The 13721-nt window shown below is 50.3% G+C and overlaps 1 protein-coding gene across 1 annotated transcript; it reads right to left on the reverse strand.

The window, feature by feature from the left end:
- Nucleotides 1-8379: 8379 nt before the first annotated feature.
- On the reverse strand, nt 8380-9936 carry LOC135388518 (synaptosomal-associated protein 25-like). Its single transcript, XM_064618106.1, has 2 exons — nt 9537-9936; nt 8380-9292 (listed from the first exon to the last, which is right to left on the reverse strand). Exons 1-2 carry the CDS (start codon nt 9849-9851, stop codon nt 9005-9007), a joined length of 603 nt encoding a protein of 200 aa, XP_064474176.1. The 5' UTR covers nt 9852-9936; the 3' UTR covers nt 8380-9004.
- Nucleotides 9937-13721: the final 3785 nt, after the last annotated feature.

Raw genomic sequence — 13721 nt, forward strand, 5'->3', positions numbered from 1 at the left:
CATAGAGTCGGAGCGGCCGATCCGATGCTTGAAAGGGGGGTGAATGCAACCCCGAGACGCAGCCTGTGTATCAGCGACACAAACTGGCGAGGCACACGAGAAAGTATGGTGAAGCCAAAGTCAGGGTCCACTTCACGCATCAGGACTCTCGATGGAACGTCATGAGAGCATTGCGCATGTGCGAGAGGCCTCACCACATCGTTTAGGAAAGTTCGCCTGTGGTCGCCTGTGGGGAGGGCAATCCGCACGCTTGATCGGGAATGATACGCAGCTGCTGCAGCCCCGTCAGCCTCTTCATTGCCGCGGATGCCGCAGTGTGCAGGAACCCACTGGAAGTAGATAGAGTGCCCACTGATCTCAAGACGGTTTAGTTCATCCAGTATGTCCACAACCACAGGCGCAAGTGATTCGCGAATGCTCATGTTCGCTATACACTGGAGAGCCGCCTTGGAGTCGCAGTATATCACCCAGCTGCTGATAGCGGCGGATGGAATGTGCTTGAGGAAGAACAAAATGGCATACAACTCTGCAGACGTGGATGAGGTGCGGTGCGAGAGACGGTATGCGTGGCACGACGACATAGTCGGAATTGTAAAGGCACCAGTGGAGCAGTGTAAGTTGGTCGACCCATCTGTGAATACTGCAGTGTGCGAAGGGTAACGGTACTGCATCATGTCTAGCGCAAGTTGTTTCAGCACGGGTGCTGCAACGTGATCCCTCTTGCTCTTGAGCCCAGGAATGGTAGTGAGTGGAATACGAATTGTCAGAAAAAGAGGGGTTACTTTTCAAGGGAACAATTCCCAGTACGCTACGGAAAAGAGTGTTGACATTGTCCACGAAACGCACCAAGGTATTGTTAAAACCAGTTACTGATAGCAAAAGTATGGTGCCCGGGCATGGACAAGCAGGTTGAAGAACTGATGAGGCAGTGCCCATTGTGCCAGCTTGTGACGGTGGAGAACCAGCTACCACCGATAAAGTCAACTGCGTTCCTCGCAGGACCCTGTGAAGAAGTGGCTCTTGATGTTTCCAGACCGCTACCGTCAAACGACTATGTCTTGGTTTTGGTGGACTACCAGTCAAGGTGGCCGGAAGCTGTTATCGTGAAGAGGTCGACAACTAACGTGATAATTAATTGGTTGAAAGAAATATTCTCCAAGTTTGGCTGCCCTAGAAGTATCAAAACTGATAATGGGGCATGATTCATTTCGAAAGAATTCGGGTAGTACCTGCAACAGTTTAACATCAGGCGACATGACCACGCCGTACTGGCCACAAGCGAACGGGGAAATGGAAAGATTGAATAGGCTATTTATAAAAGCGCTGAAAATTAGTCGACCGGAAAACCGGAGTCTCCACTGCGGTCTTTAGGATTTTTTTTCAGGCGTACAAAAACAAGCTTCATTGCAGTACTGGACAGTCACCAGCAGAGCTGTTGCTTGGGAGGCCAGTGAGAACAAAGCTGCCAGAGGTGAAGAGTGATAAGAAGTATTCAGAGGTCAGAGCTGGTGACGACAGGGGGAAACTGTACGAGAAACAGTACGCAGACAGGAGGAGGAGAGCAAAAGATAAAGCTATACAAGTAGGAGACGAAGTACTGTTGAGAAGAATGATGAAGCAACACAAGTTAAGTACAGATTACTGGCCTGCGAAGTGAAAAGTGGTAGAGAGATATGGACCGACAGTAACAGTGCAGAACACCGAAGGTGTTGTGCGAAAGCAAAACGTCATGCATGTGAAGCAGTTTTTCAACAAGGAAAATTGAAGTAGTCCCGGGACTAAACAAAGTGAAGGTTACGTATTTTGTCCATATTTATTTATTTATGCATATACTTCAAAGGCCCTTGCGGGAGGGGAGGGGATACATGGAGGGGAGGGGGGCAGCAAGATAGTTGAGTTAACAAAATACAACAACAACACACACACACATACATTGGATGATGAGGCGGGCGATTCACCGCCGCTGAGGCGGTACACTGCCATATTGCGCGTTGTGATAGGATGAGGGGATGATGATGGGGGCTTTCAGAGAGCGATCACCAGACCGGTGGAGCACAAGTACTCCGCAAGCAGACGAAGGCCTTGCATCTGGTGGGCAGCGTTCGACCACGGTCTGAGGATCTTCGCGTGAACAGCCTGTTGTCAATACGTTGCATAGAGACTTCCATTAGGGCACGCTCGTGGTGATATTGCCCACAAGCGAGGATGACGTGGCAGAGCTCGCCGTGCACTCCACAAGTGGGGCAGAGGGGGAGACCAGGTGGAGCTGAGACGGTGTTGAAAGGCATGTGTAAAGGCAACGTTGAGCCTCATGCGGTGGAAGAGAGCAGTAAAGGGGCGTGGTAGTCGCGGAGGAAGTATGAGAGAAAGCGTGGGGTCTACATCCGAGAGAACGGAGTGAGCTATGTCGTGTTGCCACTGAGCCTGCATCTTGGGGCCGGTGAGTGTCGAAAGGAGATGTCTTCGCCCGACGACATCATTATCGGTGAAAAAGCTGCGTGCTGATGGGCGCTCAAGGCGGCTCTGTCTGCTTCTTCGTTGCCGCTGATGCCGACATGTCCGGGGATCCACTGCAATGCGACAGTGTGCCCTGCAATGGCCGCCTTCTTATAAACTTGCAGGATGTCAAAGACAACAGAACCGAGGGACCCACATATCCCCAAGCTGGCCACACACTGGAGCGCGGGTCTTGAGTCTGTAAATACGACCCAGGACTGAGCAGGACTGGCTGATATTTTTTCCATAGCAAAGAGAATGGCGTAGTGCTCGGCACACGTAGACTATGTTCTGTGAGAAAGACGGTGACCACAGGAGACTGACTGAGATGGAAAATACAACAAAAAAACAGAGCATTGCTATGAAAAAGTGTACTGTATAAAAGTGAGTAGTTTGAACATAGGCAATCAACTGAACACACAGTGCATAATACGTTATACAATGAAAAATAAGAAAAACACGATACACGTAAGTAAGGTCAAGAACGTTCAAACTAAACCCAACAATCTGGCAAGTTCCTGTTTAAATATGGTGTGGTGAGTAAGGATGACTAGCGACTGGGGAAGGCTGTTCCATTCAGAAAGGGCTAATGGAAAAAACGAATCGGAATGCTGAGCTGCTCTGCAAAGAAGCGGCTGAATCTTAAAATTGTGGTCTAGGCGAGGTGAAACGTAGAATGCCGGTACGAGAAAATTAGATCGTAAGAGCTGATTATGAAAAAAATTATAAAATATACATAAACGAGATAATTTCCTGCGGAGGTGAAGATGAGGGAGACCCCAGAACAGTTTGATAGATGTGATACTGGAAGGATAAGTGTAGTTGTTTGAGATGAAACGAGAGGCATGATTTTGACAAGACTCTAGAAGGTTAATTAGGTAAGGGTGATGAGGATCCCATATACTGCACGCATATTCGAGTTTAGGTCGGATCAGCATGGAGTTGTTTAACGGATGGTGGAGCGCATTTAAGGTTACTGCGGCTCAACCCAAGGCTCCGATTAGCATTATTAACAACAGAAATAATATGATTGGACCATGAGAGATAATGCGCAACGTTTAACTCGAGATAACTGCATGTGTCTGACGTCGAGATAGGTATGTTTTTAATCTATAGCGCTGAGAGCAAGGTTGCTTGGAACGTGAGAATGAAACGTGAGAACATTTCGACATGTTAGGAGAGAGTTTCCAACTTTAACACCATGAGGAGATAGAGTCCAGGTCATGTTGAAGTGAGCGCTGGTCAGAATGAGAAGAAATGGAACGGTAAACAACACAGTCGTCTGCGAAGAGGCGAATGGAAGACGAGACAGAATGGAGCAGGTCATTAACAAGGATTAGAAACAGAAGAGGTCCAAGTACGGAGCCGTGGGGTACACCAGACAGCACAGGCAGAAAATAGGAAAGGCAATCGTTTACTAAAGTGGCTTGTGAACGCTTACAGAGGTAAGCTTGTATCAAGGGTAAGACTTGAGAGTGCAGGCTAAGGAGCGATAATTTGTAAATGATATGATGCGTATGATGCACCTGAGCCGGGGGGACACAGAGGTACAGAAGGAGTACCACAGCAACAAAGACATGCGGATGTAGGACGATCAGAAAGAATCGAAAGAACAGTAAGCAGGTCATGGAGACACCCTAGAGCACAAAACGATTTGTAAACGTCTCAAAAAGGTGTTGGCAAGACTGCTTTCTTGTTTAGAAGGCATATTCTATCCAGTCTACATGACATCTTCTAGCTTCAGCTAATGTGATGCTTATTAAAGTATTGAATACGTGGTCGAGTAGGTCTTGGTCTATTGTATGTTTAAAAATCACATGTTGTGCGTGTCTTTAAGACGTCTATTATATGATTCCATGGTGTTCCGGGACGTTAACGCAATACACCCTTTCCCCTGCCAAGTCGCAGTCCTGTGGATATTTATCAGGTATTTTCTGATGGCGATCTGCCTCTCTTCTTTTTCTTTTTTTCTGTTTTACCTCAGCCACAGTCACCAGCCACGTACGTTTAGAGACAGAGAGCCTGTCCGGTTTGGTGAAGCATCAGCGAGGAACTGAGCTCATGCTTTATTGCTCGAGCGGACAGCATCAGCTGTCCTCGTCTTCGCCACAGTAGCCCCCCCCCCCCCCTCCCAACGAAAGTGACTTCGTCACTCCAAGAGACTCTTTTGGGGGTCTTGCGGCGGATGCTGGGACGGCCGGCGGTGCTGGTGGTCGGGACCGCTGGGGTGTCATCGGCGTCGACAAAAGCCGGTTTCGCGCGGTCGATGGAGACCGTTTCGGGGCGGCCGTGGCAGTCTATGACGAAGAATTTCGGGTGCCGCTCCAGGACGGGAAAGGGGCCGGAATAGGGAGGTTGCAGCGATTTCCTCAAAGCATCGGTCCGGAGGAAAACGTGAGTGGCGGAGGTGAGTTGCGGAGAGACAAAAGGCTTGCCGGACTGGTGTGCTCGCGTAGGAGTGGGTGGGATGTGGGAGAAGTGCTCACGCAGGTCCTCTACGTATTCCGAGGGGTTAATGGCAGTTGAGGAAGTGGGCTCGAAGAACTGGGCCGGAAGGGCAAGGCTGGTGCCGTACACCAGGTCGGCAGCGGTGCAGCCTAAATCCTCTTTCCACGAGGCCCGAAGTCCCAGGAGGACCAATGAAAGACAGTCGTGCCATTTGGATGAATTGCCATAGGCCATGATGGCCGCCTTCAGGTGACGGTGGAAGTGCTCGACTATACCGTTGGCACATGGGTGATATGCAGTCGTGCGACAACGGTTGGTACCGAGGAGCTGCGTCAGTGATGTGAAGAGGCGAGATTCGAATTGCCTGCCTCTATCGGTGGTGATCTGAGAAGTGACACCGAACCTTGCGACCCAGGTGGAAACAAAAGTGCGGGCGACCGTGGCGGCGGTGGCGTCTGGCATGGGTACAGCCTCAGGCCATCTGGTGTATCGGTCGATGCAAGTCAGCAGATATCGGTGATTGTTTGAGGGCGGCAGGGTGCTTGACGGGCTTCGTCCAGTCACACGGGGCCGTCAAGGATGGAAACTGTCGTAAAAGATCGGCAAAAACATTGTTCTGCGGAAGAGTGATCGCGAGGCCGACAGATGTAGCGTGCGTGCTTACGCCGTTGACCGTGACGCCAGTAAGGTGGTCCACCAGCCTTTGCCCAGCGACATCAACCAAGATTTTGTTGCGCCCTAGGAAATCGCTGCCTAGGATACAGTGCCGAGTGTCAGCAACGAGAAACACCCAGTGAAATGTCCTGCGTAATCCGAAGTCGAGAGACAATGAACGACGGTAGTAAACAGGACTTCTGGAGCCGTTTACTGCTGTGAGATACATGATGGGCGTTCTGCTTCTGTGGGATGGTGAGGCCGGGAGGACGCTGACCTCCGCTCCGGTGTGGACAAGGAAATTGTGCTTGCCGCACCGATTCTTGATGAAGAAAAGGCGACCTTGCCGTATGTGGTGGGGGCTTCCGGTCGCCGCTAGTAACCCCCGGCGTAGTTTCCCTGCCATGCACACGGGGATTCGCATCGCCGAGCTCTGCGACCGATACGGCTGTGGAACCAACAAAGGTGGCGTCGGCGCGTTGGCGGCGAAGTGGGAGGAGTCGGGGAACGTGCGGCACGGCGACGTTGAGTAGAACGGTCTGGGCCTGAGGAAGTGCGGTCGCGGGGTCCGGATCGCTCGAGTATGTCTGCGATGCGGCGGACTTCTTCCCGCAGCGAGGCCAGGTCAGAGCTTTCCGCTGCCGACACAGAGGATGCGTGCTGTGACTGGTGCTGGGAAGGAGCGCTTGGTGAAGATGAAAAGTCATGCGTGCCTTCAAGCGCTGCCAGCGCAGACGGGTTGCACGAGTCGGAGAACAGCTCCATTGCCTTATCCGCTCTGGTAGCTAATGACACAATGTCGGTCTCTTCCGTAACAGACAGTGCAAGCTGGACGGCATGAGGAAGTTTTGAGAGGAAGAGCTCACGAAAGAGCTTGTCGTCAAAAGGAGCGGTTCCAAGGATTTGTTGTATGTATCTGACGAGCTGTGAAGGTTTGCGGTCCCCCAAGGGCTCCTTTGAGAAGAGCTCGTGCAGCCGCTGACGATCGGACGGAAGAACCCTGCTGATGACAGCACGCTTAAGGGCGTCGTAGGGATCTTGTAATGGAGGTGAGCTGATGACGTCGCTGACCTCGAGTAGCACGTCCTCGGAAAGGACAGACAAGATGTGATCGTACCTAGTCGATTGGGTAGTGATGCCGCCTAAAGCTAATTGCGATTCTGCCTGTTGAAAATGTAGAGGAGGTAGTGTTCCCCTACATGAGTCCTGACCGGCGATGATGGAATGTCCCAGCGGGCAGATGGACGTGGCCTCACGCTAGGACGGTGCCGGTAGAACTGCCGTGCCAGCGCCGTAGCGCGTGGCAGCAGAGGCACGTCTTCGTCATCACACACGGGCCGCCACATCACTCCCCCCCTCAGACGCGGAGCGGTGTAGAGCTGGCGGTTGAGATTCCGCGTCGATACAGGAAGAGGAGGAAGACGGGCGACACGCAGTACAGGGACGGCTGGTCTTGCGTCTTGTGATGAGTGGGCAGCAGTGGCGGGCTGAACGGTGCGGACAAGAGCTGGCCGGGAGGGTTCCATGGGCGGGCCAAAGCGGAGAGCATGCATGTAGGCCGAAGTGATAAGAGAGTGGGGCGACAGAACCGCGACCGGTTCGTGAGCGTTGAGCTCGTAGTGTTGTCACCACGGAGAGTGCCGGGGAGGACCATCGTGAAGCACGTGGAGACCGGGAGTAAAACTCACTGTGGCCTCCGTGCGTGACCCCGGTGGAACGTTGGTCCCGGTGCCCCTTGACCGCAATTGGATGGACTGGACTGCCACTATGTTGCACAAAAGCCAGGTGGGAAGGCGAGGCGGGCAGGGTTCCTTGACCGCTGGCATAGCAGATGCGGGTGGCGCGGTCGACAGCGGCGTACCGCGACCGGTACAGGAGCGTGATGCTCGGGAAGGTGCCGCTGGTGGTAGCCCGAGGAGTGCCATCGTGAAGCGTGTGGCGACGTGACGCAGAGTGCGAGACCATGGCGACGTGATCTGGGTAGCTGGGTAAGGTGGGTAGCTAGGACCATGGTGTGGCGCGGTCGGGCGTTGCGATGAGTGGAGCCGCGGTGAATTGACGTCGTCGCCTAGCGGTTCCTCGGTAGAACGTTGCACCGTACCTTCGGAGGTGGGCTTGCAGTAATTTGGGATGGTGCTTGGCCGAATTATGCCGAACATGGTGTTCGTTGTTCGGGTCACCAAATGTAGAGGAGGTAGTGTTCCCCTACATGAGTCCTGACCGGCGATGATGGAATGTCCCAGCGGGCAAATGGACGTGGCCTCACGCTAGGACGGTGCCGGTAGAACTGCCGTGCCAGCGCCGTAGCGCGTGGCAGCAGAGGCACGTCTTCGTCATCACACACGGGCCGCCACAAAACCATAAGTCGGGGCGAGACCGAATAAATGGTGGCAGGCGGATAGCGAAATGCCCAACGCGGGCGCGGTAGGTGAACCTTCCATGTTGCAGTTCGAATCGTCCGGGTCACCACTTTAGAGACAGAGAGCCTGTCCGGTTTGGTGAAGCATCAGCGAGGAACTGAGCTCATGCTTTATTGCTCGAGCGGACAGCATCAGCTGTCCTCGTCTTCGCCACATACGTTTCGTTGTCCGCTTCCCTCTTTGCTCGTGTTTCGTATCTCACATGGCATCTCAAAAGGCAAAACAAGAAGAGAAACAGATACCATACGGTGCTTGCAAGTAGCGAAGGCGGGGAAAAAAACCCAAATCTGACCCGGCAACACTGTCATCTCCGTGACTCGAGCGATCCTGGGTGTTGGTAGCAAAGGTAAGATCGTAAACAAAAAATATTCAAAAATAGTTTATTCATAATTGAAATATAGGAAAAGCCATCTGTTGCCCCACTAGTACACATATGCGAAATCATCTACCACCCGAGCACGTTTCCGTAACCTGCTCCTGAAAGAGTAATATCTGAAAGAGTAATAAATGCTGTTGGATAACGTGGCATGGGTGGTGTCTGGCTGTGTAACTCGGGAATCGGAAGAAACCAAGTAGTAAAACACTACAGGTACATTTTTCGATTGACAGATTTTAAAGTTTGCAATGTTTCGGTATCAAAACCTTGCACACATCTATCGCACGCTTTGTGGTGATCCATGAAGATACGTTCCTGCGAAATGACGTATTTCACATGTTTGGCTATTCTAACGACCGCACATAGCCAACAAAGGCGATGTAACACACCACTGGTCCTTAATACCTTTGCAAACTAAGGAAGCTGCATTAGTGGCTCTGGAATGTAGGCTTTTCTGCTGATGAGGCGCAGTATGTCGTGCAGTTTAATAATAATCATGAGGGCCCACATGTTGAACCAAAACTCATGTCCAGCACTCATTTTGAAGACACTCACTACAGGAGAGAGACTGACGGCATTCATTCGTTGCGTGCATAAAAATGGAACGTACTCATTTCTTCAACAGATTCGTTGCCTGTTGGTTGGCTTCATGAACGTGTTGCATGCCGTATTCCCCCTTGAAATTAAGTCGATCCAACTGCCTATTCTGCTCTTGGATCTCGGTTCCCATATCAATAGCCAAGTTCTTCAGGTGTCCAATGACTTGAGACACCTGTCCCATGTTGTCGTCCATTTCAGTTTCACGGTCATCATTCGTGATCTTGGCCACGTAGCCGTCCGAGATATGCGCTGAACGTCCTGGTTGATCTTCAATAACATTCACATCTGGTTCTTCACCCTACACAGGTGAGTGACGGATGTGACACTTGTGGTTTAAGGTCATGAGTACATTTTTCGTTACCTAAACCCGCTACCCTGAAATATCAAAGTCCGTGATTGAGCTTAGTGTAATAACTCTGGCATGAAAGTGGCAACTGAATTTAAAGATGTTATTGTCGGCTCGCGTGACACTGTGCTGTGCACTTCCTCAGCGAAAGCCTCCCATTATCAAACTATCCTCAAATTCTACCAGCGCAACTTGCCTTCCATGCATTCTCTGGGTACTTCTTGTCTCCACGTAGACGTGGAAGTCGTGGACATATCCCACCGCAGCACCTCTTCATAGTTCTGAGATTCTTTTCGGCTTCTTTGAGATCGGCGTTTATCCTGTCCATCTGTTCTTCCACGCTGTCCAACTGTTCTCCTTGCTGGTCCAATCGAATGATGGTCTTGATTGCGACGCCTTGCGCTTCTTCGCAGAGATGCAGCATACGACGTGTGCTCTCCAGCGACTCGTCGGCCTTCTCATCCGCCTTGAATCGCAGCATTTCTAGCTCGGTGATCTCTTGTTTGTCCATAGTCCTTAGTGTTACTAGAGCTACCCTCAATACCGTACAAAATAGAAAAAACGACGTCTCGTGCTGTGTCGTCGTCTTTGTTCTGTCCATACCACACGAGGAAATACTCGTCAGTATTTCCTGTTATTTTTATCCTCTTTTTTCCTCGACACTTTTACTCGTCAGTAAGTCAATGAATTCGTACGGCAAAATGGTACTATCTTGGGAACCGACATGGCAGCCCATGAAAAAACACTTGCAAAACATCCCTCACCAGCTTCAGGTTCAGGTCCAAACAATCTGTGTCAGCTATTATATAACCTTCTTCACATCAGAAGTGAGTCGACACAGTCATTTACGTGCGAATACTCGATGAAATTAATTAACTGAAATTAGGCCTTTTATTATGTTTCTTGCATTACGTAAAACAGAAAACAGAAGGTACTGGAGGTCAGTGCGTTCCAGAAAAAATGATTCAAAATGAGAACTCTCTAAACGCCGTCCAACAGGGCCGGCGAGAGAGGGGGATCGCCGGGGATGGAGACCCGGGACACGGACATCTTCAGGGGCCCGCTAGACCTAAGGTTCAACGCTTGCTAGCACCAGGGATTGTGCCGATACATATACCGTCTCTGTGACTTGATGAGCACGTCTGGTGCAGCGACAGGCACACGTAATCAAACAACAAATACTTGTTATCGAGACGAGAGGAGGGGAGCTCTGTCAGCACTCATCCCCAGGACCAGTAATTTCTCTCACCGGCGCTGCCAACGAGGTGTCTTCATTCCACCAAGCGGCAGGCCTTTAGTGTGAATGGCAGTACACTCCTAAATAAAACGGTGGTGATTGTTATACCTTTTAGGGTGCTAATTACTTGTCACAAATGTTAGTCGACAAATGGGTGAAGTTTGATCCCTCTGGCAGGGTGGTACTGTTCAGCCCTGGACGTGGGTCCTAACTTTACCGCCCTGGATGTCAAATTTATACCGTTCAAGTTTACAAATAGATTTCCCGATGACCTACAGTGCATGGCCAGCGTTTGTGGACAGACCGCGATTAGTACCTGATTCTTCCACCACATGGCATCTAGAGTTGAGCCGTCTCCCTTCTTCTTCTTACTGCGCTGTTCCGTGACCTCCTTGTTCCCCATGCATCCCAACGATATAGAAAGGGTAATAGAGAGATAAATCGGCAGTCATAGTTCCAGCCGCCCTGGATGGCGCCATGTTGGCATCACCTTGCCTTGTTTGCAAATGGCGGACATAAGGAACTCATTGCGGTTAGCGTCTTCACACGCTCACGCTTCGAAATTCTGTAGCATTTATTGGTTCCGTAACCAAACTTGCGTTGCGCACTCGCGTTTCATTGGTCCTTCGGTTCGCCCTTTGTTCGCTTTTGCCTTGACAAAAGGAGTGCGAGAGAGAAAGGAGAGGGCCGCCTACTGGCATCAGTTGGAGCCTAGCCTCGCCAAGGCGATTGAGCACTCTATTCCCTCTCTATCTTGTTGATTCATCCCCAGTTGCATTAAAGACTGCGCTCTTAAAGGAACATTAAAGTGGCATCTAACATGGCCAAAAAGTGCTGTCATCTTGTAAAGCAGTATGTGAAAAGCATTCCCACAAAATATTTCTGTCCGAAGTTGTTTCACCGCGGCGCAATTAAATTGAAAAATCGCTGCCGCGGTGACAGGCCGGAGCGCTCCAACTGCAGACCACATCCACTCTACTGTGACGTTTGTGGTAGAGAGCCCCTCATTCGTTGATAGGAAAACCCGTCTGCTACGAACATTGCGAGCTATTTCTTGTTGATTTCTATTCTTTATATGATTTATATCACTTTTCCTAGAAAAAACAAAGCATATATGCAGCCTGAGAAAATACGATTACGATCACAAGGGTAACATACCAGTGGCCTCTGTGTAGTCTCAGAAATCACAGTAGCAGAAAGCAAGTGATGGCGGCGGTATTGTGGCGCCACCTGTTAGCCACTGAGCCAACTGCGCAGTGAAAACGGTACGTCGGACAGGCTGCACGCTGTCGAGAAGCAGGGGGTTTTCGCTGTACAAAACGCAGATAATTTCGGGCTGCACTACTCGTGCTTCCCGTGGTGTCTGCGGTCCCCAAAAAATCGTGGTTGTGTCGTTGACAGCCTTCAAGCCCTCCGTTTCGGACACCACGTAGCCGGAAAACGCATGGCGTCTCCGAAGCGGTAGTAGACGCTCCGGCCTGCGCGGTGTTGCTCACCTCGATCATGTGATCCCAGGTCCAATGAGGAGCGTCCTTACCACTCGCGTCACATAGTGACGCGCGTGGCGGGGCTCATCACGTGTCTATTGTGAAGGCGAAGGAGGGTGTTTCGCCCACGGGAGGTTCAGAGAGCTATAGCAGGCGTCCCAATTTCGCTACGGTTGGTCTAATTGTGGGAAAACTATTTTCGGCCGCCTAACATTCCGTACTGACCAAAACCAGAAACAAAGTTGTGGGCCTCTAGACTGCTCCTTTAAAGGAACTGTAAAGTGAAATTTCACCCCCCCTGTTTCTGTGTGCGACCTGGTAGTCTTTGCCCGTCTGATGCTGCACACAGAGCCTAAGCGTTCAAAGCGCGTTAATTATTACACAAAATAAGTGACTCTTGACTAACCAGTGAAAATTTGACGTTGCTGTGTTCCTATGATTGCAGGATGATAGCAGTGATTTTAGCAATCTGTGCATGACTGTAGCAGTACCCACCGCAGATGACTGCACATTGGCTACTACATCGGCTGGTAGCATTTCTAACGTATCGTAGATGTCTATAAGTAGAGAACAGTGGTCGGTGAAGAACAAAGGGAAGTATAGTTATCTCAATTTCACAGCGTGTTACTGCAAACGAAGCTAGTCTCCCAGAGTGCGATCACAGATACTGTAGACCTACAGTGTTTTCAGAATGTAAGTATGAAATAAATTGTGTGCTAAACAATAACTGTATACTACATTTATATCAGCGACACAGGTTTCCATCATAACGGACGAGAAAGTGGAAGTCAGAAGTGAAAGCACGCAAACGGATCATTCACCGTCAGCACCTGTCAACATGTCTCCAGTGATGGTTTCAACACCTATTGTCCATACATCATCATTCCCAAGAGGTAGGACATGCATTTGTTTTGTTTAAAATTTGAACTTCCGCATTCCTTACAGGTGCATGATATGACTATGTCTTCACCAGCCAGCTGATGAGTCATTCTGCATATTTGAAGACGACAATTTTGAATGGTACATAGCCTGCTCATACAAGTTTGCAGATACTAAAAGCTCTTCCACTTTGCAGTGGTGTGCCCTCTGCTTCACCAATTGATCAGAAGAAGTACATCGTATTTGAAGCTCCACTGTTAGAACTGTTCGAGAACTGCAGGGCTTGCGGTGCGGCATGCAAGGTAGGTACAGAGGTTCGCGGGACACTTCTCACCGTAAAAGCTGAGTGCCCAAGTGAGCACACTTTATCTTGGAAAAGCCAGCCAGAGGTGAACAGGATGGCTGCAGGAAACATCTTGCTGAACAAGAGAGAAACAAGTGGGCAAGACTTGGGCTTGTCCCATCCTACAGTTGGCAATACAAGAGAGAAACTGATGTTCTGAGGCTGGAACAACCATAGAAGGGACAGATACAAATAAAGCCTCAAATTGCCTAAGAAATCAACGATGAAAGTCACTGAAAAGGTTAGCCAGCTGTAGGGATCGAACCCACATCTTCTGGATTACCGGTCCAGGGCTCTATCAATTCAGCTATGCTAACACGCCTCTCCAACGACTTTCGGGGTGCGTCATCTGAAGGGACGACAAACCAACCACTCACTCTCACTCACCCTCCTTTCACTCTTACATTTTTTGCTCACTCATACACACATTCATAC

Source organism: Ornithodoros turicata, chromosome 3 (assembly GCF_037126465.1).
Source record: "Ornithodoros turicata isolate Travis chromosome 3, ASM3712646v1, whole genome shotgun sequence".
NCBI classification, from domain to species: Eukaryota; Metazoa; Arthropoda; class Arachnida; order Ixodida; family Argasidae; genus Ornithodoros; species Ornithodoros turicata.

Bases quoted from the DNA above. Each gene is read 5' to 3' on its own strand.
- LOC135388518 (XM_064618106.1), bottom strand. From the start codon at position 9,851: ATGGACAAACAAGAGATCACCGAGCTAGAAATGCTGCGATTCAAGGCG. The intron at 9,293-9,536 runs GCAAGTTGCGCT...TCACCTGTGTAG, and splicing joins ACCCAGAGAATGCATGGAAG to GGTGAAGAACCAGATGTGAA.